Source organism: Myotis yumanensis, unplaced genomic scaffold (genome assembly GCF_028538775.1).
Source record: "Myotis yumanensis isolate MYYU_CA2020_CCGP unplaced genomic scaffold, mMyoYum1.0.hap1 SCAF_4, whole genome shotgun sequence".
Taxonomy (NCBI): domain Eukaryota; kingdom Metazoa; phylum Chordata; class Mammalia; order Chiroptera; family Vespertilionidae; genus Myotis; species Myotis yumanensis.
The window spans coordinates 101,052,449-101,075,183 of NW_027223755.1; the positions used below are offsets into that span (position 1 = coordinate 101,052,449).

The 22,735-nt window shown below is 52.7% G+C and overlaps 2 protein-coding genes across 3 annotated transcripts; one reads left to right on the forward strand and one right to left on the reverse strand.

The window, feature by feature from the left end:
• Window positions 1-2,083: 2,083 nt before the first annotated feature.
• On the reverse strand, window positions 2,084-9,135 carry PRSS41 (serine protease 41). 2 transcript variants are annotated; one of them, XM_070411588.1, is made up of 6 exons: window positions 9,053-9,135; window positions 8,938-8,967; window positions 8,500-8,668; window positions 7,267-7,550; window positions 2,803-2,957; window positions 2,084-2,443 (listed from the first exon to the last, which is right to left on the reverse strand). In XM_070411588.1, the coding sequence occupies exons 1-6, from the start codon at window positions 9,117-9,119 to the stop codon at window positions 2,216-2,218; spliced, it is 933 nt and encodes a 310-aa protein (XP_070267689.1). In that variant the 5' UTR covers window positions 9,120-9,135; the 3' UTR covers window positions 2,084-2,215. The 2 variants fall into 2 exon arrangements, with proteins under 2 accessions (XP_070267689.1, XP_070267690.1); XM_070411589.1 differs by lacking the exon at window positions 8,938-8,967.
• A 6,049-nt stretch (window positions 9,136-15,184) lies between these two features.
• LOC139009495 (testisin-like) lies at window positions 15,185-20,382 on the forward strand. Its single transcript, XM_070413773.1, has 7 exons — window positions 15,185-15,398; window positions 15,483-15,512; window positions 15,602-15,628; window positions 15,840-16,005; window positions 17,083-17,366; window positions 19,716-19,870; window positions 20,152-20,382. Exons 1-7 carry the CDS (start codon window positions 15,185-15,187, stop codon window positions 20,380-20,382), a joined length of 1,107 nt encoding a protein of 368 aa, XP_070269874.1.
• Window positions 20,383-22,735: the final 2,353 nt, after the last annotated feature.

The following is a 22,735-nucleotide window of genomic DNA, read 5'->3' on the forward strand; positions in this document are numbered from 1 at the left end:
GCTGGGTAAAGGTGGCCCTGCCCAGGGCGTAGACTCTGCAGAGAGAGGAAGGAGGGTCCTAGCCCAGAGCACTCGTGTCCCAGAGGCCGCTCTGTCTTCCCTCAGCCCCCAGTTGAGTCTCAGGCTTACGCCCATGGCCCAGGCTCTGTCTGCTTCCATGCCCCAGGGAACACCCTTGCCCCCAACCCCTTTGAGACTTGGGCACCCTCGGCCTCCAGGCAAGCCCCACCCCACCCTCTATTCCCATTGCCCAACTGCTGCCCCCACCCACCCTGCCAGCCCCTGGACCCCGCTCTCACCCTTACAGCCTGGTCCCTCCCAGCTGACTGGGCTGGCGGAGTATGTGGGGGCTTAAAAGGCCAGGAGGGGGCGGGCCCTGCCAGGGGTAATTAAGGAGACCAGGGAGGGGCTGCGGCTTCACCTGTCCAGCCTCAAACAAAGATGCTTTGAGCAGCACTTTCAAGGTGGCAGGAAAGGGACACCTGCAATTCTCAAAAGAAGTCTGGTTTGGGCCAAGGTGCTGGAAACGGGGGGCAGGAGCCCAGCCAAGCAAGGGCAGTGAGGTAGGGGGAGAAGGGGGGCTGCGGTCAGGCCAGGAAGCTCCAGAGGATCCTTGGCAGCTCTCCTCCAAACCTGACCAGGCCCCAGGCTCCTGACAGGGCTGGCTGCCGAGGCACCGAGTTCCGGCTTGGCGGGCCCAACCTGGAGCCCAGACCCCAGGCCTGGCCAGTGCTCTCGAGACCCGGGCCCTTGTGAGCTGTGTGACTCCAGCGGTCCTGTCCCCTCACTGAGCATCAGTTTCCTCTTTGTGGCCGGGGTGTGGGGGGGGTTGGGGGTGTGTGTGTGTGGGGGGGGGCGGGGAGCTCCAGCCTCACAGGGCTGCCCCAGGGCACGAAGTCCAAGTGTGATGCCCTACGCCAGTGGTCGGCAAACTCACTAGTCAGCAGAGCCAAATATCAACAGTACAACGATTGAAATTTCTTTTGAGAGCCAAATTTTTTAAACTGAAACTATATAGGTAGGTACATTGTTATTAACTTAACTAGGGTACTCCTAAGGCTTGGGAAGAGCCACACTCAAGGGGCCAAAGAGCCGCATGTGGCTCTCGAGCCGCAGTTTGCCGACCACGGCCCTACACAACTGCACTGCTGGCAGGTGTGGGGCAGAAACCAGGAAGGCCTGCCCTCTGAAGACTCCCACACCCGCCTCTCCACAGCAGGGAACTGTAGGGCGGGCAGCCGAGGGAAGAAATCTAGACCAACCATAGCTCCTCACACGTCTTGAGCTCACAGCACTTGGGAATCTTGTGAAAACGCAGATCTGCCTGAGCAGTTCCAGGTGCCCCTGAATGGGCCCTACGACTGGCCTGATCCCTGGTCATGCTGAGGCTGAGTTCTGGGACACACTTGGTGCTGCCCACCTCCACCAGGCCCCCTTGTGGTGCTGCAGCAGCTCCTGAGGCACTGGGGTCCTTATGGGGACCTGCTGTAACTTGGAGCACCCAAGCCACCAGGACAACCCTCAACCTGTGGGGTCAGGAGAGAAGTGCCTACACACAGCATCCCTGTCCTCCAGGAGCCTGCAGTTTCTCCAGGGGCCCAGCAGGACGGCGCCTCAGTACCCTCCTCATTCAGGCAAACGTCATGGGGTTCTTCCTTCCCTGCTTCAGTGTCCCCCCTCCTCACTGGCGCTTCTTGGTATCGCCTCCCAAATAAACTACCCGCACCCCAGTCCGAATCCCAGGTCAGCCTTTGGGGGACCGGCCGCATTAAGACCAGGAGCAGCTGACATCTGTGTGATGAGCACTGGGGTGTTCGGGGGCATGTCCTCCACAATACCCCACTCCAGTCTTCCTAGCCCCCTAGTGCTACTAACATCTTTCCACAAATTCTTTCTGATTGCACTAACCTGTGAGGGTTCTCCTGTTTGCAACCAAAATATGTATAGTGCAGATCAGCAGAGGAAGAATTAGGAATTAGGGAGTGGTCTTGGAGAGGATGGGACATAAGTGACTATGAGAGTGTCCAGGAAGCCACCCAAGTCCACAAAATACTCTGCAAGGAATCAATGAAAATGCACACGTTTATTAGCAAAGGAGACAGAAGGGACCAGAGCCTGATCCAGCAGACAGTCCAGGGGTGTCCACAGCTCTGGGTGAATGTGCCCAGGGCTGTGGTAACTCCTGCACCCTTACAGGGCCATCTGTGCAGGTCAGCTACACGAGTGGGGCAGCCCAGAGCAGAGGGAGGAGCAGCAGTAGTGGGAAGGGGTCCGGCCTGGGTGTGCTGTGGGCCGTGAGCTTCTGGATCCAGCTGAAGTATCTACTGATGTTGGTGTAGACACCGGGTCGGTTGGGCCGGCCACAGCCTATTCCCCAGCTCACGATTCCAATCTGAGTCCACAGTCCATTCTTCTCACAGGTCAAGGGTCCGCCTGAGTCACCCTGGGGAGCAGCATAGGTGAGCCTGGCCTGGGGCAGGAGGGGCGCGTGGGGAGGCCCCAGAACAGGTGGGGCTATGGAGCTGGGCAAACGAGGTGCAAATCCTACTCCTCCCCCCGGAAGTGACCAAGCCTCAGTTTCCGCATCTGCAAAGGGGGGCAAAAGTCGCTACCCACATGAGGATCCAAAGAGATACTGCTAATGCAAAACGAGCTTTTATAGGCAGGGTAAGTAAGGGCGAAATCACTTCCTCATTAACCAACTCTGAGGGTAGGCCGGTCGTGGGGGTTGCTCTCAGGTCCAAGGTTGAGAGGGGCGGGGCCTGTTTCCAGCAAGGCTCTGACTGGGGCCGGGGCACTCACTTCGCAGGCGTCACGTTTGCCATCCTCAGAGCCAGCACAAATCACGTCATCTGCCAGTCTATAGAAGAAATTGGGCTGTTGGAACAGGTCATTACACCTGGAGTTGTTTATGATGGAGACCCGTACTTCCTGGAGGGTGTAGGGAGCCGGCAGCTCTGCATAGGAGTTGAGGAAACAGAAAGATAGCATTCTGTGCCTCTCCTCTGCCATCAGGTTGGGAGGAATGATATGGGCTATGCCGCTATGGCAACGGAGATCCCTGGGGCACTCACAATGCCTGGGCCATTGTTCTTTAAAAACAAAAAGGTTCTTGTTGATTTTTTAGGGAGGATGGGACATAAGTGACTATGTGTTAAGACACTTCCAGATAAAAAAGAGAAACATTGATGTGGGAAACTTCCATCGGCTGCCTCTTGCACGCCCCCTACTGGGGATTGAGCCTGCAATCAGGTATGTGCCCTAATGAACTGGCAATCTTCTGGTGCATGGGCTGACGCTCAACCAACTGAGTGACACTGGCCAGGGCTGGGCCATTGTTCTTTTCTTTAAAATAAATAAATAAGTAAATAAATAAGTAAGTAAGTAAATAAATAAATAAATATACAATTGTTGTTGTTGTTAATCCTCATCTGAGGATATTTTTCTTAGAGAGAGTGGAAGAGAGAGGGAAAGACAGAGAGAAACATTGATGTAAAAGAAACATCAATTGGTTGCCCCCTGTATGTACCCTGACTAGGGCCCAGGCTGGGGAGGAGCCTGCAAACAAGGTATGTGCCCTTGACCAGAATCAGACCAAGGACCCTTTGGTTCGCAGGCTGATGCTCTATCCAATGAGCCAAACTGGCTTTTTAAAAATAATTTTTTTTTAAAGCGGGAAATGCTTCTTTCTTTCTTTTTAAATATATTTTATTGATTTTTTACAGAGAGGAAGGGAGAGGGGTAGAGAGTCAGAAACATCCATCAGCCGCCTCCTGCACACTCCCCACTGGGGATGTGCCCACAACCAAGGTACATGCCCTTGACTGGAATCGAACCTGGGACCCTTGAGTCCGCAGGCCTACGCTCTATCCACTGAGCCAAACCGGCCAGGGCTTAAACATAATTTTGATTTATTGATTTCAGAGAGAGTAAGGGAGAGGGAGATAGAAACATCAATGATGAGAGAGAATAATTGATCACTGTCTCCTGCATGCTCCTTGCTGGCAATCAAGCCTGCAACCTGGGCATGTGCCCTGACTGGGAATCAAACTGTGACCTCCTGGGTCATAGATCGACACTCAACCACTGAGCCACACCAATAGGGCAAGGGCCATTGTTCTTCTTAAAATATTTATTTATTTATTTTAAATATATTTTGTATTGATTTCAGAGAGAAAGGGAGAGGGAAAGAGAGATTTAAACATCAATGATGAGAGAGAATCATTGATCGGCTGCCTCCTGCACGCCCCCTTCTGGGTATCGGCCCGAAACCTGGGCATGTACCCTTAACCCAAATCAAACCTGGGACCCTTTAGTCTGCAGGCCAACGCTCTGTCCATTGAGCCAAACTGGCTAGGGCTAGGACAGTGATGGCGAACCTTTTGAGCTCGGCATGTCAGCATTTTGAAAAACCCTAACTTAACTCTGGTGCCGTGTCACACATAGAAAAATTTTGATAGTTGCAACCATAGTAAAACAAAGATTTATATTTTTGATATTTATTTTATATATTTAAATGCCATTTAACAAAGAAAAATCAATCAAAAAAATGAGTTCGCGTGTCACCTCCGACACGCATGTCATAGGTTCGCCATCACTGGGCTAGAATGACATATTTTAAGTGCTGAAAGAATAAAAGTTAACCAAGAATTCTATTTCAGGCAAAACTATCCCTCAGAAAACGAAGAAGTTAGGACACTTCCAGATAAATAAATGCTGAGAGGATTCACTGTTAGATCTACCCAATGAGTAATGGGAAAGGGAGCCCCTCAGGATGAAATGAAAGGACGCTGATCAGTAACTTAAGCCCATTGGGAGAAATAAAGAACACTGGGACAGCCCGCACACCAAAGGGTCTCAGGATTGATTCCCAGTTAAGGGCACATGCCTGGGTTGCAGGCTTGATCCCTGGCCCCTGTTAGGGTGCGTGAGGGAGGCAACTAATCTCTCACAGTGTTTTTCTCTCTCAAAATCAATGAACATGTTCTTGGGTGAGGATTAAACAAAAAAGATCCTGCCTAACTAAAAAGAAAAAAAAAAGAAAAGAAAAAGTGGAACAAAATTGGAGGACTCACACTGCCCAATTTCAAAACATACTATAAAGCTAAAGGAATCAACAATGAAATCCTGGCACAAGGATAAACATACAGACCAGTGGACTAAAATTGTGAGTCTAGAAATAAATCTATACATCTATGGTAAGTCCACTTTTGATAAAGGTGCCAAGACAATTCAATGGAGGAGAGAACAATCTCTTCAACAAACAGTGCTTACATAACTGAATATGCACATGCAAAAGAATGAAGTTGGGCCCTGGCCAGTGTTTCCCAGTGGTTAGAGTGTCATCCTGCCCACTGAAGGGTCATGGGCTCAATTCCCAGTCAAGGGCATGTACCTGGGTTGCAGGTTCGAGCCCTGCTCTTGTTGGGGCACATGTGGGAGACAACCAATTGATATGTCTCTCCCACATTGATGTTTCTCTCTCCTCCCCCTCCTCCCTCCCTTCCACTCTCTCTAAAAAAATCAATGGAAAAGATATCATCGGGTAAGAATTAACAATAAAAAAGAATGAAGTTGGACTCCTACCTCATACCATAAGCAAAAATAAACTCAAAATGGATCAAAGACATAAATATAAGCACTAAAACAATAAAACTTTTAAAGAAAACATAGGGGTAAATCTTCATGACCTTGTATTTTCCAATGGTTTCTTAGATGTAACTTCAAAAGCACAAACAACAAAAGAAAAACATATAATGTGGATTTCATTAAAAAAATTGAAAATTGTGGATCAAACGACACTATCAAGAAAGTGAAAAGAAACCTACAGAAATGTGTGCAAATCATATACCTGATAAGGGTCTAGTATCCAGAATATATAAAAAGTTATTACAATTAAACAACAAAGACAACTCAATTTTAAAATAGGTGAAGGACTTGAATATTTCTCTAAGAAAGATATACAAGTGGCCATCACACACATGTAATCATGCTCAACATAACTGTCATTAAAGAAATGCAAATCAAAACCATAGTGAGATTCCACTTCACACCCACTAGGATGGCAAAAATTAAAACAATTTGGAAAATAACAAGTTGAGGAAAATGGAGAGAAATTATTACCCCCATTTATTGTTGACAGGAATGGAAAATGGTGCAGCTGCTGTGGAACATGGTTGGTTCTTCAAAAGTCAAACATGGAATTACCATGTGATCCAGAAATTGCACTGCTAAATATATATGCAGAAGAATGGAAAAAGGACGTTCAAACAATAATTTGTATACTAATGCTCATAGCAGCTCTATTTGCAATACCCAAAAGGAAGAAACAACACAAATGTTCATCAATGGATAAAGAAATAACTATAATTTATCCATACAATGGAATATTATTCAGTCATAAAAAGGAATGAAGTTCTGATTTCATGCTACATGAACCTTAAAAACATTATGCTTAGTAAAAGAAACCAGACACAAAATGTCACATGTTATATGATTCCATTTCTATAAAATATCCATAACCCATAGAGGTAAAAAGCTGGTTAGTGGCTCAGCTGGTGTCATTGAGCCACACCGGTGATCCATAAGCCAAGAGGTCACCGGTTAGATTCCTGGTCAGGGCACATACCCGGGTTTTGGGCTCGATCCCCAGTAGGGGACGTGCAGAAGGCAGCTGATTGATGTTTCTACCTCTCTATCCCTTACCCTTCCTCTCTCTCTCTCAAATCAATAAAAACATAGATATTTTTAAAAATCTGGTTAGTGGTTGCTAAGGGCTGGAGGGGGTGGGTAATGGGGAGGGACTGTTTAGTGGTTATGGGATTTCATTTTGAGATGATGAGAATGTTCTGCAATTAGGTGATGATGATGGTGCAACTGTGACTATACTAAAACTCACTGAACTGTATATACTTTAAAATGGTGAATTTTATGGTTTGTGAATTAAATCTCAATTATAACAAAAGCCAACACCCAAGGCCTTTCTGAAAAATCCACCCCCCAAACTCCAGATCCCAGCAGGTTGAGGAATTCGGCCTGGGGAGAGCTGGTCCTCCCTCATTGCTGGCTCTGGCTCAGTCTCTGGGGAGGACAAGGAACTGAGTGGGCACAGAGAGTCCTGCCCTTTCAGGGGGAGGAGTGGACAGCAGGTGGGGAGAGAATGCTGATTAGGCCCACAGAGGGGCCCAGCTGTACACCGGCCAAGGTGGCAGCTGGAAAAGGAGGGTAATGCCCCCCTCTTTCCCACTCATCTGTCCCCAGTCTCACTTTTATTCTCACGGATGTCCCCCCAGCCGGTCACCCAGCAGTTACTCTGGTTCTGGAATTCGAAGGCGGAGGCCATAACACAGATGGGCTGGATGTACTTGTTGTAGGTGACAGAGGAGGTCAGCCTCAGCAAGGCAATGTCGTTGAGTGACGACTCCTTGAACTGAGGGTACACAATAATGTCCTGCACGCTGAAACGGTGGTAGATGGCCCCCAAGTTCCAGAGAGATGGCCTGGAAGACAGCTCACCAAACTGGGCCATCCAATTCGACGGATCCCTGTGTCTGACAGGGGAGAGCAGTTAGTTAGAGGTCTTTTTTTTTTTTTATATATAATATATTTTTATTGATTTCAGAGAGGAAAGGACAGGGAGAAAGAGAGAGAGAGACATCAATGGTGAGAGAGAATCATTGATCAGCTGCTCCTGCAAGCTCTACACTGGGGGTGGAGCCCGCAACCCAAGCATGTGCCCTGACTGGGAATCGAACCATGAGCTCCTGGTTCATAGGTCGACGTTCAGCCACTGAGCCATGCCGGCCGGGTTCAGTTAGGGGTCTCTGGCGAAGTGTGGGCCACCTGAGCACACCTGGGGCCCGCTCGAAGGGGAGACTGCCCAGGGTGCTCCTAGGGCTCATCCTGGACACCAGGAGCAGCTCTTCTTACAGGACAAAGTGTCCATTGAAGAAATAGCGAGAGTCCAGAGAGCCTGCAACCAAAGCCCCAGAACCCGGAGACTTGGGGGCCGGGAGTAGGACAGAAGGGTGCCCCCCCTCCCCCAACCCTGTGGTCTGACTGGCCAGTCACTCAACCAGCCTGTCACCCCTCAGAGCCATCCTAAAAAAATGAATGAGCAGATGCACAGATGCCAGAGTGGGATGCTCAGCAGAGAGGAGTCCCAACAGCCTCAGGGGCCACTGCTGCCCCAGGCCAGGTTCTGTGCCCAGCACTCACCTCCTCCTCCCATTCCTCTCCCCTGTGGGGCACCTCCACTGGGAGGTGGGAGGAGGAAGGTGAAGGCTAGTCATGCCTTTTGGGGAGAAGAGAACAAGAAAGAGAACAGAACAACACACGAATGTACAGGGGAATGTTCTGGAAGACCCTTCTGGGAAAAACTGAAGAGTCCCCTGCAGGGCCACCATGGGAACTCCGATGGGTGTGAGCCGCTGCAGCGAGGCCTGGGGCTCAGGGGAACAGGCGGGTCACGTGTGTGAGGCGTGCTCGGGGCAGACTCACTTCCGGAAGCAGTGCGCGGCCGAGAGCACCCAGCGCCGGTTGAGCAGGCTCCCCGCGCATCGGTGGCCTTCGTGACGGAGCTGCAGGCTCACCTGCCACGGCCAGCGCCCGCGAGCAGACTCCGTTCCGCCCACTATGAGCGAGTGGACGTTCCGGCGGCCACAAGGCTCTGGGGGCGACAGACGGACATGCGGCCCACCTGCCCGCCCTCGGCCCCAGGGACACCGTGCTGGGGCCCTGCAGCCTGGGGAGCAGGGGACGCGGGGGGCCCTTCCCACCGGCCTGCAGGCCCCGCCCCTCCCTCAGGAGCCGGTCAGTTACGCTTCAGCCCCGAAGAATTCTTGAAACTGGGGCGGGAGAGAGATGAAAAGAGATGGCGCCCTTCGCGTCCTGGCCCTGGTGCCCTGGGCAGGGAAACGCGCATCCTGGGCGCCTTACCTGAAAACAGCTGGTTCTGATCCTGCAACCCTGGAGTGAGGCGAGAAGGTGAGCTCCCCCCGGTGTCCATGCTCCCCTCCTACCCCTGACACCCCAGGCTCCGGCCTGAGCTCACCCTGCATCTCGAGTTGGACCCTCACCAACAGCTGCGCCAGCAGCAGCACCCCGACTCCAGCGCCCATGCCTCCTCGCCCCGGCTTGATGCCTCCACTGCTTCTGCGGGCTCCAGGGCCAGCGCTGGGGCGCCCCCTGGGGGAGAAGGAGCAACAGCAACCCTGGCGCTGTTGACCAGCTTGACCTCTCTGGCTCCAAGGGCTTTTGGGAGCTTTGAGTTTCCCCTGGGGCTGGGTCCCCAAATACACCCCTTGATAATATGACCCAGGAACTAGTAAACCGCCCCCCCCCGCCCCCGCCCCAAATCCCTTTCCTGTCTGAACTCTGGGATCTTGGCTGCCTCCTTTGCTGTCCCCTTTTCTACTCATCCTTCCTTCTAGGAAGGACCATGACTCCCATGAAAGCACACGAACAAGTCCTCACTGAGTGCCCGTCGGGGTCCTCGCGCTGAGTCACCTCTGTTAACACTGATGGTCCTGTACAGGACCCATCGAGTAAAAGCCGGCCTGATTCTGACCACTGGAGAGCTCTTAGCCTCCCACTCTGCTTGCTGTTCTGCAACAGGCCCCAACCAACTCCACAGAGTCTACAGGCAGCTTTCCTTTCTTGTGGCACCAACGTCAACAAATGGGCTCCTCCATCGTAGAGATGAAGGGACAACCAAGCCGGGCCCACAGCACCACCTTCAGGGTCAATGGTTCACGAGAAGGAATCACAGAACTCAGAAAAGCTATTACACTCCTGGTTCATTCCAGTGAAAGGATGCAGATAACACCAACAAAGTGCGAACGACACAGGGGACGGAATCCAGGAGAGAGCAGGGGCAGGTTTCCTGCTGTCCCCTCTCAGCGGAGTCAGATGTGCTGAATTCTCCCGGCAACGATTTGTGACACCACATGTGAAGTATTGCCAACCAGGGAAGCTCCCTGAACCTTGGTGTCTGAAGTTTTTATTGGGGTTCCATCACATAGGCATGGAGTACCCATGTAAGTGACCTTTATGCTCAGACTCCAGCTGGGCCAGAGGTCCAACTAAGGAAATGTGACCCAAGGCCCCACCACACATCACATTGTTGGCATCGACTATGTGGAGTGGCACAGGACTCCATGCCTACAGAGACCCTCTTTTCAGGCAGGACATTCCAAGGTCTCAGAGGTCAATTCCCAGGAGCCAGTCAAGGGCCAGTCCTTCCTTTGGACTGTTCAGGTTTGGATATTCCTAGACCTGGTCAGTTAACCTTTTACTGCACAGCAACCCAGGATTAAGAAATGTTGGAGATTTTCATTAAACAAGAATATATGGGAAAAGAGCAGTCAGAGAACAAGAAAGAGTGTTTGAAAATTTAAAATTTTGCTGAAGTACAACATTTTAGACAAAGGGCTGAATAATAAAATGGACATTGCTAAAGAAAGAATTGGCAAACTTGAAGGTATGGTAGAGAAATATGACCATAACTTAGAGCAAAAATTTTAAAAGGCAGATTACATGAGAGAAAAATGTAAAGACATGGAGGAATCTAAAGATTGGTTTTATAGACACAGATAACAGTATGGTGGTTACCAGAGAGGAGAGGGATGAGAGGGTAGTAAAGGGTAAAGGGTGTCAAATATATGGTGACAGAAGGCGATTTGACTTTGGTTTGTAAACACACAATCAAATAGATGATGTATTATGGAATTTTACACTTGAAACCTATATAATTTTATTAACTAATGTCACCCCAATAAATTTAATAATAAAAAAGGTTGGTTCTATGTTGATAATTGTTTAAACTGAGGGCCAGATGTCAGGTGTTCTTTGTACTTGTCAACATGTGTGTGTGTGTGTGTGTGTGTGTGTATGTGTGAATATATTCCTCACCTGAGGATATGTTCACTGATTTTAGAGAGAGGAAAAGAGAGAGAAACACCGATGTGAGAGAGAACATCAATTAGTTGCCTTCCATACATGCCCCAACTGGGGATGGAACCAACAGTCTAGGTATGTGCCCTGACCAGGATTGAACCCGCAACTTTTCAGTATATGGGACAAAACTCCAACCAACTAGCCATACCGGCCAGGGCAGCATCTGTGCATAGTTTTATTTATTTTTTATTTTTTTAAAATATATTTTATTGATTTTCTCCCACAGAGAGGAAGGGAGAGGAATAGAGAGCCAGAAACATCAATGAGAGAGAAACATCGATCAGCTGCCTCCTGCACACCCCCCACTGGGGATGTGCCTGAAACCCAGGCACATGCCCCTGACCGGAATCGAACCTGGGACCCTTCAGTCCGCAGGCCAACACTCCATCCACTGAGCCAAACCGGTTATGGCTGTGCATATTTTTAAATGTCCATAATAAAAAATGTTTTAGGTAAAATAAAAGCTTGAGAAAGACACAGGCCAGGCCAGCCTCTAGAATCCCCATCAGCAGATCACTAGAAAGGCAGGTGTTGATTCCATATACTCCGGGTATCAGTCTACAGCCGTATGGACTATCCCAGATTATGTAACTATGAATAAAGAAGTATCTCCTCCATTCTGTATCTTCTGAAAGTAACATCAGTAGAGACAGGGAATGTACTGTACACACGTGGGAAAAGCATTTCTGAGGCCAGTGCTTGGCTGGGTGTCCTAGTACATTTGGGCTGCTATAGCTTATCAACCACAAACATTTGTTTCTCTCAGTTCCTGGGCTGGAGTTCTGAGATTACAGCACCAGCAGATTCAGTGGCTGCTGAAAGCCCACTTCATGGGGCATAGCTACTGCCTTCTTTCTGTGTCCTCACATGGAGAAAAGGGGAGGGGTTGTCTGGGGTCCCTTTTATAAGGGCTCTAATCCCATTCCTGAGAGCTCTGATCTCATAACCAAATCACCTTCCAAAGGCCCGCCTCTGAGCACCATCGCTCTGGGAGTTAGGATTTCAAGCTATGAATTTGGGGGAGTAGGGAGACACAAACATTCAGAACATAGCACTTAGGCTGTGAATGTTTTACCTCCTCAATATCACACTTCGCAGGTGACCTGATACCTGTGAGCACAATAAAGGATTATTGAGTGCGTGTGGTTCTAAGAAACTCACTGATGATTACAGTAAGGGCTGTTGTGATGTCTTTAAGACAGGTTTCTTATTAAATGGGCTGGCTCTTTCATAATTCTGATAATCTAGGAGTCCTCAAACCATCTCAACTAAGCAGGATGTGTCTTCAGCCCCATAAGGTATCAATGAATCATAAAAACCATTTTTGTAGTCACAAAAATTGATAATATGTTCATGGAATTAGTTTACTACTTTATAAGTATTCTAGCAAGTATATTTCAATAAGGGTAAGTAGGTTAAGACATTTAATTTTTTTGTAATTTCAAAGTAATATAGAAAAGGGGCATGGGAACTATACAAATCAACTAACATCAAAGTTAAGTCTGGGCCTGCTCTGTGCTGTCCGACATGGAACTCAGCTAACTGAAGCTGGAAGCAGACCAGTAAGGGACTCCGGACAAAGAAAATTCCTGCAAAGACTGATTAATAGCTACTCACCCATACCTTATCGCTTACCCATCCCATAAAGGGAAAACAGACCACAAAATACACCTTGTAGAGGTTAAAGTTAATCCCAATGGTGTGTTTTTTTTCTTTTCCATTCTCTATTTCCCCATACAGCAATTTTCCACAGAAACTACAAACATATAAGCTCAACCTCTAGAGATGGTTGGGGTCTCTCTTCCTGCTCTTGTGAAGAGAGTCTGCCACTCTGTGTGTGGAGTGGCCTTTCTTGCTTGTCCTCTCTGCTCAATAAAACCTGCTTTCCTACTTCGACCTCTTGTCTGGCTCGCATCCTAAATTCTTTCCTGCCCGTAGCCAAGAACCCTCTGGGCTCGGGGCTGGAGTCCCCACTAGGGACTTGCCTCTCCGGAATCACAAATGTTTTGTTTTCATTTTGTCTTGATTGAAAGAAACATATTGGTGAAGAAATAGCAAACAATATGAAAGTGGCTGTGTGTAGTATCACATATCAGATAATTTCAGGTAAAATAGAACCCAGGGCTACCCCAATGAACTAGAGATAGGGGTGTTTTGCATTGACAAAAGTTACAAGCCCCTGAAAAGATGTAAGAGACATGAGTCTTTATGCCCCTGTCAACAGAGCTTTGAAATACATAAAGAAAAAAAAAAGTTCTAAATACTCAAGAAACAAACGAATCAACATTTTTTTCTCAGAAATCAAGAGATCAGGTAGAGGGAAAAAGCAATAACACTGGGGTACTCACTGAGCATGATTTCAGCCTAAATCAAGCATTTGGGGCTGTGAAGGATCACTGTGCCCCCAGGGGTAATACGCTCTTGGAGGGGGAACTCCCAGGAGGTTAGGTTGATGGGAGTTGGGGGGCCATCGGAAGGATGGGAAAAACTTAGGAATCAGGAAAAGTCTCCCACATCCTCCCTCCCGCTAGTGCCCAAGGCTGGTCGGCTCTCCTTTCTGGCCCACACAACCTCTGAAGGCCTCTGACGAGGGGGCCAGGGTCACAGCTGCAGGCCAGGGCAGGGGGCACTTGTATTCAGAGGAGAATATCCCTGGGGGTCGTTCAGGTTGAGAATCCCTGACTCCTCCAGCTGCTCCACCTCCTTGAATAAAGGGTCCTTCCTCAGAACCCAGACATCCTGGGCCCACCTCGGGCCCTTGAGAGCCCCGGGTTGAAAACGAATGCTTGAGGGTACAAAGTGGGAAGTACCCCAGAGTCTGCAGTTCCGCTCCCCAACTTCTTACCCCACTCAGGGGTGCTGGGCACTACACACAGCACCGAGTAGATGTATCTGGCTTTGCCACCTGTAGGGCTTTGAGCAAGTCCTTCCAACATCAGAGTCTCAGTTCCTCTGCTATAGGAAGGGTTCACAGTAGCTCCTGGGAAATCAGGCAAGAGGCATGTGGCATGGTTGGCAGAGGGCCAGCACACAGTAAGTGCCCCATGGGGGGCAGGAGAGGCTGGTGCTGTGATGCCGGGGCCTGGGCAGAGGAGGGAAGGCCTGAGGGTCTTGCCAAGGATGTGGAAGAGGCCAGGGTCCCTGTGCCCAGGAGCACTGTAAGGGCCGAAGGTTGAGAACCACTGGAGTGGTCACACCCTTCAACAGCTCTCACCTCTTCCTCTGGGGAGCACGCCCAGGACCCTCTACCCTCTACCCTCTGTGGCCCCTGCCTTGGAGTCCACGGGCACTCCGGTTGGGGCGCTGCTGCTGGTGCAGCTGTTGGCGGGAGTGCCTGCTTGGAGGGACTCCCAGGAGCCAGCGCTGAGTCACTCATCACTGTGAATGCCATAGGGTCTCTGGTGGTGTCCGGGCACAGAGAGCTACCAGGTGGCACAGCCTTCCTGGGACCCCCATGCAGAGTCACTGGTCACAGGGACAGGGAATGGACAACCACTGGGGTATCTCTCGCTCGCATGTTGGTGATTTCCTTACCCCAGCACCCCAGGAATGTGTTTGAAAGATCCTTTCCACCTTTCAAGATTTGAGCCGGAGGAGGAGGAGAAGGGGGGGGGGGGGGGGCGGAGGCCTGCCACCAGGGGGCAGCCTGAGCAGGCGGGACTAGCCTGTCTGCCTCCTCAGGAACAGACGGCCCTGGGCCACCATGTCCCAAAGCAAGTCTTGTGAAGGATCTCCCTTCCTGGACCAGCCTAAGCGCCCTGCCCGACAGGCCTCAGTGAAGACTGTTAGTGCTTCCATGGCGCCCTGGCTGTGGGCCAGGTCCTTGCTCCTCCCTAGGAGTGGGCAGCAAGCAGGGTAGCCGGCATCCCAGAGTTTGCAGACAAGAAGGGGATGGTTTAGGACTCAGCGGTTCTCAACCTGTGGGTCGCAACCCCTTTGGGGGTCAAACGACCCTTTCACAGGGGTCGCCTAAGACCATCGGAAAACACATATATAATTACATATTGTTTTTGTGATGAATCACTATGCTTTATGTCCAATTTGTAGCAATGAAATTGGGGGTCACCGCAACATGAGGAACTGTATTAAAGGGTCGCGGCATGAGGAAGGTTGAGAACCACCGGTTTAGGTGCATCGGTTTCTGGGCCACATCAAGGGGGTGTGGTTGACCCCGCCCAGGAGAAACTCAAAGCTGGGCGCTGTAAGGTCAGAAGGTCAGTGTTCCCCAATGCCCTTTGACCCAGCAAGGTCACGCTTGGAGAAGGCGGCAGCCAGGGTTCCCGCTCCCCCAGGGGGCGCCGGCGCCGGGCCCTGGAGCAGCCAGAAGCGGAGGGGGCGCCAAGCGGCGGGAGAGGAGGCCATGGGCGCGCCGGCGGCGGCGTTGGCGGTGGCGGTGCAGCTGCTGGTGCAGCTGTTGGTGCAAGTTGAACTGGACGAGCTGGGTGAGATGCCGGCGACCTCGGGGTGGTGGGGCGGGGTGGGGAGCACGGAGGCCGAGGGGAGCTCACCTTCTCGCCTCCCCGCAGGGTGGCCGGAGCAGGACACGCTGTTTGCAGGTAAGGCGCCCAGGGCGCTCGCTTCCCTGCTCCGCACACCTGGGCCGGAGTGCACAGGGCGCCTCACCTTTTCGTCTCTCTCGCCCCAGGTTTCGAGAACTCGACGTTCCTCACATGTAACTGATGGGCCCCTGGGGGGAGGGGCGGGCGCCTGCAGACCGAGTGGGGGGAGGGTCCCCAGCGACCTCTTCTCCCTCCGCCGCGTGACCCCAGGCTGCGCGCGGTGCCCGGGGAACCCCCTTCCTGCCCTGCGCGCTCCCGGGTGGCCGGGGTGGGCAGACGGGTCTGTGTCCTGCAGCTCAGTCCAGTTCGGTCTGTCCATCCCAGGGCCCTGTGGCCGTCGGGCCATAGGGACGCGTGTGGTGGGCGGAAAGGACGCGACGATTGGGCGCTGGCCCTGGCAGGGCAGCCTGCGCCTCTGGGGCTACCACTCCTGCGGGGCGAGCCTGCTCAACCGGCGCTGGGTGCTCTCCGCCGCGCACTGCTTTGAAAGGTGAGCCCGGGGGTTGTGGTCCGGAGAACCGGACCCCGTGCCTGCACCACCCGCTTCGTATACGATGTGACCCTCGTGTTCTTCTGGACCCCAGGCCCCACTGCAGATGGTGGCCCTGCTGGGGACTCTTCAGTTTTTCCCAGAAGGGTCTTCCAGAACATTCCCCTGCACATTCGTGTCTTGTTCTGTTCTCTTTCTTGTTCTCTTCTCCCCAAATGGCATGGCTAGCCTTCACCTTCCTCCTCCCACCTCCCTGTGGAGGTGGGTCACAGGGGGGAGGAATGAGCGAGGTGGGTGAGTGCTGGGCACAGAACCTGGCCTGGGGCAGCAGTGGCCCTGGAGGCTGTTTTGTTTTGTTTTAATCCTCACCTGAGGACATTTCCCATTGATTTTTAGGGAGAGAGAGGGAAAGACAGAGAGAAACATTGATGTGAGAGAAACACATTGATAGGTTACCTCCTGCAGGAGCCCTGATCAGGGCCCAGCCGGGGAGAAGCCTGCAACCAAGGTACATGCCCTTGACGGGAATCGAACCCGGGACCAACGCTCTATCCACTGAGCCAAACCGGCTAGGGCCCTGGAGGCTGTTCTGACTGCACTCTGCTGAGTGTCCCGCTTGGGCATCTATCTGTGTGTCTGCTTGCTCTTGTTCGAGTCTGTGAGAGGTGACAGACTGGTTGAGTGACTGGTCAGATCATTCCTGCCCCATCACCCCCCCCCCCCAGTTCCCAGTTTTTGGGATTTGGGTTGCAACCTCTCTGGACAACATCTCACCACTCGTTTTTATTTTAATGTTTTTATTGATTTCAGAGGGAGGAAGGGAGAGGAATAGAAATATCACTTATGAGAGTGCGTCATTGATCGGCTGCCTCCTGTACACCCTCCCACTGGGGATCGAGCCTGCAACCCGGGCATGTGCCCTGACCGGGAATCGAACCATGACTCCTGGTTCATTGGTCTATGCTCAACCACGGAGCCACAGCGGCTGAGCTCACCACTCTTGGGAGCAGGCCCCAGGTGTGCTCGGGTGGCTGACCCTCTGGTAAGGCCTCCTGACTGCTCTCTTCTCTCTGCCAGGAACACCAGCCCCGGCATGTGGACAGTCCAGTTTGGTGAGCTGTCTGCCGCGCCATCTATCTGGAACCTGCAGGCCTACCGCAACCGTTACCAGGTGGAGGAGATTGTTATGAGCCCCAGGTATCTGGGGGCGTCAGCCTTTGACATTGCCATGCTGAGGCTGGCCTCGCCTGTCACCTACACTAAGTACATCCAGCCCATCTGTGTCCTCGCCTCTTCTGATGAGTTCCAGAACCGGAGTGACTGCTGGGTGACCGGCTGGGGGGAGATCCAAGAAAATGAGGGTGAGGTGGGGGACAGGTGGGGGTTTAGGGCAGGGGAGAAGGGGCATGATCCTCCGCCCCCTGTTCTAGCTGCACCAGCTGGGCCCCTCTGTGGGCCTGGTCAGCATTCTCTCCTCACACGCTGTGCCCTCCTGCTCCCCCTGAAATGGCAGGACTTGCTGTGCCCACACTCAGGCCCCTCTTCCCCCCCAGAGACTGAGCCAGAAGCTAGTGGTGAGAGGGAGGCCAGCTTGGCCCAGGCTACCCTCCCAGCGTGCAGGGGTGTTGGCGGGAGGGCCTGACGAAAAGGCCCCACCCTGGTGCTCACCCCTCCCCCAGCCACCCAACCTCCCCACTCTGTCTCCTCCATGCCATCTTTATCTATCCACGGAGGCCTGCTCTCCTTGAATGCTGAGCCCATTTCTCTATCCTCAGAATGTCAAGCTATCCTCCAACCTTGGCTCTGCAGGAGGTCTTTGAGTCAGTAATCAGCCACCATCTGCTTTTCTCTCACCACAAATCCCCTGAAACCACTGGGCACAGCCTCCCCCAAGTGCCCTGGGGTAGGGGAGGCATAGGCCCTCCGCCTGGACTGCCCCTTACACTGCTCCCTGGCCTGGCCCCTTCCTGCCTCACCCTTAACAATCCCATCTAATAATAGACAAACACGGTAATTGACCATACCTTCGCTACGCCTCCCATTGGCTAATCAGCGTGATATGCAAATGAACTGCCAACAAATATGGCAGATCCTGCTGCGCTGCCCCGCGTGAGATTCGGGCCTGCCGTGTGCAGGGCAGGGCAGGGCAGGCGGTAGCATGATCTGAGCGGCTGCCTGACCCAGCCTGGGATCCAGGCCTGCCGTGTGTGGCCCAGGCGGGGGGAGGGGGGGAGGGGGGGGAGGGGGGAGGCACAGCAGCGCAATCCCCAGCCACTGCCCGCCCCAGGGCAGGATCCAGGCCTGCCATCTGCAACAGGGGGAGATGGGGCAGACACCTCGGGATTGGGCGTGCCATCTGCCACCAGGGGAGCGGGCCTGAGCCAGCAGGTGGTTATCTCCCGAGGGGTCCCAGACTGTGAGAGGGCACAGGTTGGGTGAGGGACCCCCGCCCTCCCCCCGCCCCCCCCCCCCCGCCCCGGCCAGTGCACAAATTTTTGTGCACCGGGCTTCTAGTCGTAATAATAACAGCAGAAGCTCCTGCCTGCACACTGTGCCAGGCACTGTTCTAGGCTCTAGGGACTCAGGAGTGAGCAGGTACCATCTATCTTCCCTCAGAAGCTTACCTGCAAATGAGGCTGGGAACATTTATACCCACTTCACAGATGAGCAAGCTGACAAGGCAATGGAAATTGCCCAAGACCCCAGAAGGGGTCATTGGAGCAGCCAGGGCTGTCTGTGTGGTCACACATCTGGAATTGGCAGAGGGGATAGAGAAGTCAACACTAGGCTTGCCTCCCTCTAGAGTTGGGGTCCTTTCCTTTCCCTTAGAAGGGGCTGGATAAAGTGCCCCTGCCGTCCACCTCCCTGGCTCCAAAGGGCTGCAGGGAGGCCCAGCCAGGCAGACTGTCCCTCCCTCCCTGGCCCAAGTCCGACAGGTGATCACATCCAGCCCTGGGCTCCACCTCATTGTCACAGGTGGCGGGTGACTCGTGGAGCCCCTGCCTGATGTGAACCTTAGTTCTGCCACGCGCTCGTTGGAAGATCTTGCGTAAGCACTTCACCTAACTGTGCCTCAATTTCCTCACCTGTACAATGGGGTTACAACAGTTCCCCCTCATGGGGTGGCTGTGAGGTTTAAAAGCATTCATACAGAGGGTGGCAGAGAGCCCGGCAGATGGGAGGCTCTGCTGACACATCAGCTTTTGGTGTTACTGTGGTCACGATCCCCTGCAGGAAAAGGTAATGATCCCAGCCCGGACTTAGGAATTGGATAGACCTGGCTTCATGTCAGGCTCTGCCATTTCTGGGTGCGTCTTTCCTGAAAGTGGGTCATGACTGTGCCGCAGCCTGGGGGCGCTGTGGGAGCTCTAGGCTCAGGCCCTGACGTGTGTTAATCCTAAAACATCTCAGCTGCAGTCACCCGCCGCCCCCGGGGATGCTAAGGTCGCTCTTCACTGCTGCCATCTGCATGTTGCACGTAGGGAACCCGGGAGCGGCTGTAACGGCTTGTCCGGTTATTGGGTCCTTCTGTGATATTGCTCATCACCCATGAGGTGCTGGGTGCCAGGCCTGAGTAGAGGACTCGTCAAGGCACCACGGGTACCCCAGGGACCCTGCCCCCGCCCGGTAACCTACACCATCCCTCCCAACCAGGTGGCAGAGGGGAGTCTCAGGATGCTCTCTCTTTCTGTCTTTCAACTCCTCCGTAGACCTGCCAGCTCCCTACAGCCTCCAGGAAGTGGAGGTCGGCATCATAAACACCAGCATGTGCGACTTCATGTACACACAGCCTTCTTACCGCTACAACATCTGGGGAGACATGATCTGCGCTGGCCATCCTCAAGGCGGCAGGGACGCCTGCTTCGTGAGTGTCCCTCCCCACCCCAACCAGAGCCTTCTGGGTCCTAGTCTCTCGCCAACCCAGCCCCAGGCCCGAGAGGCACCTGTATCCTTTGGTCCTCACGGCAACCTGCGGAGTTGAGACTATGGCCCCCTTTTGCAGATGCAGAAACGTGGGCGCTTCCTGGGGGAGGAGTAGGATTCGTACCCCGTTTTCCCAGCTCTACAGCCCCTCCTGCTCTCCCTACCTCTCTGCCCACCCCTCCTGCCCCGCCCCAGGCCCTGCTCACGCGTTCTGCTCCCCAGGGTGACTCGGGTGGACCCTTGGCCTGTGAAAAGAAAGGGCTGTGGTATCAGGTTGGAGTCGTGAGCTGGGGAGTGGGCTGTGGTCGGCCCAACCGGCCCGGTGTCTACACCAACGTTAGTACTCACTTCAAATGGATGCAGACGCTGATAGCCAGCAGCAGCATTCACAAGCCACCCGCCTGGCTGCTCCTCCTCCTTCTCCGGACTGCCCCGTTCCTGCAGCCAGCCTGAGCCCAGCGGAGCCCTCTGCTGCCTCAGGCCCAGGCTCCTGTCCTGTTGTTTCTAATAAAAACATTTGCATGTCCTAGTGGCTGCCGAACATTCTGTGGACTCCAGGTGGCTTCCTGGACACCCTCATGATCACGCGTGTCCTGTCCACCCCAAGACCACTCCCTAACTCCTAAATCTCTCTCCACCCACCTGTGCTATTACAGGTTTGGGTTGCAAACAGCAGAACCCGCTCAGGTTAGTTCAAGCAGAAAGATAATTTATGGAAGGACATTAGTAGCACCAGGGTACCTGGGCACCAGGAAGACTAGAGTGGGGTATTGTGGAGGAAACACCCCCAAACACCCCAGTGCTCATGCCGGTGGCCCCATCACACAGATGTCAGGAGCTCCTGGTCTTAATGCGGCCCCCCAAATGCTGACTCGGGATCCAGGCTGGGGTGCAGGTAGTTTATTTGGGAGGTGATACCAAAACGCTGTAGTGGGAAGTGGGGGAACCAAGGCAGAGAGAGAGGAACCCAATGACATTTGCCCAAAAGAAGAGGTGGCTGTGTGAGCAGCTGAGGCACAGTCCCGCTGGAGCCCTCTGGGAAGCCACAGGGAATGTGCCCCAGCTTGGGCCCCTGGGAGACAAGGATATTGGGTGTGGGCGCTTCTATCCTGGCCGCCACGGGATTCTGCTGATGTGACTAATCAGCGGTTCTCAACCTGTGGGTCGAGACCCCTTTGGCGGTCGAACGACCCTTTCACAGGGGTCGCCTAAGACCATCCTGCAGATCAGATATTTACATGACGATTCACAACAGTAGCAACATGACAGTGATGAAGTAGCAACGAAAATAATTTTATGGTTGGGTCACAACATGAGGAACTGTATTTAAAGGGCCAGAAGGTTGGGAACCACTGGACTAAATGAAGGACGTGAGATGGGAGATTGTCCTGGGTCATCCGGGTGAGCCCCGGGTAAAAGTGTCCTTAAAACCGGAAGCAGTCGGAAGAGGAAGGCCGAACGGTGTGATAGGAAAAGCACACAGCCCACTATTGCTGGCTTTGGAGACGGAGAAGGGGCACAAGCCAAGGACTGAGGGCGGCCCCAGGGGCTGGAAAAGGTGAGGCAATGGCTTCTCCAGAGTCTCCAGATAGGAAGGCAGCCCTGCTGATGCCGTAGGATGTTTTTTTTGGGGGGGGGGGGGAGTAAATAAATTCTTTTTTAAAAAAATATATTTTTATTTATTTCAGAGAGGAAGGAAGAGGGAGAGAGAGAGAGAAACATCCATCCACAATGAGAGAGAAGCATGGTGGATCGGCTGCCATCTGCAAGTCCCCCACTGGGGATCGAGCCCACAACCCAGGCACGTGCCCTTGACCGGAATTGAACCTGGGACCCTTCAGTCCACAGGCCGACACTCTATCCACTGAGCCAGACCAGCCAGGCTGATGCCATGGTCTGAGTCAGTGAGATACTTGTCAGAATTCTAGCCTACAAACTTTAAGGCCATAAACCTGTGCTGTTTTAGGCCACAAAGAGAGTTACCGCAGCAATAGAAAAGTAACACGTTACGTAAGCCTGCATTCCTGCAAGGCCAGGGTGAAAACTCAGAAAACTGAAGATTCAGATGAAACCCATCCAGTGGGACCTGAAATGAGATTTAAGGTGACCGTGTGGCCGGGCCTGAAAGTGTTGTGGAGCGCGAGCGACAGAATGACCAGAACTCCAGACTGATTGAAATTCAGAGCCGTTATTGACTGGCCAGTGTCCGCTCCTCCACTCGGGAAGCCCAAGAGAGAAGCGGCCACGACCATCTGCAGAGTCCAATATTTAAAGGGGAGAACTACATCCGTGTTCGGGTTCCCACAGCAAGCAGAGCCAAGTCACAAAAGCTAATTGCGTAGTTTTAGCCAAGCTATTCATCCTCCTCCTGTTATTCATTTCTGGGTAACTTCAAGGTCAGGACTAGTCTTCATTTTGATCCGTCTGTTCTTTGTGGGACGCTGCTCAGGTGTGGGAGCTCAGTTCCTAGAAACTTCGCACGGGCTGTCAAGCGGCTGAGGTGGCTGGGTAATTAAGCAGGCCTAAAAAGTTTCCTCCTCTGTAACAAAAGCAATCAGAAGAGTAGGTCACCGGCTTCGGGCTGTGAAGTGGCCTGGGTCGGAGAAATAGAATAAACAAGAAATTGCAAGAAGAACGACAATCAGAAAAGCGGGCAGTGAAGGAGTCAGGACTCAAGGTCCAAATGCAACAAACCCAAGGTCCACAACGAGACAGTATGTCCTCCAGCGTCTAGCCAGGAAACGGCCAGGCTGACCCAGCCGGGTCTGGGAAAGCAAGTTCCCATCCGACCCACCGGGCACCAGGC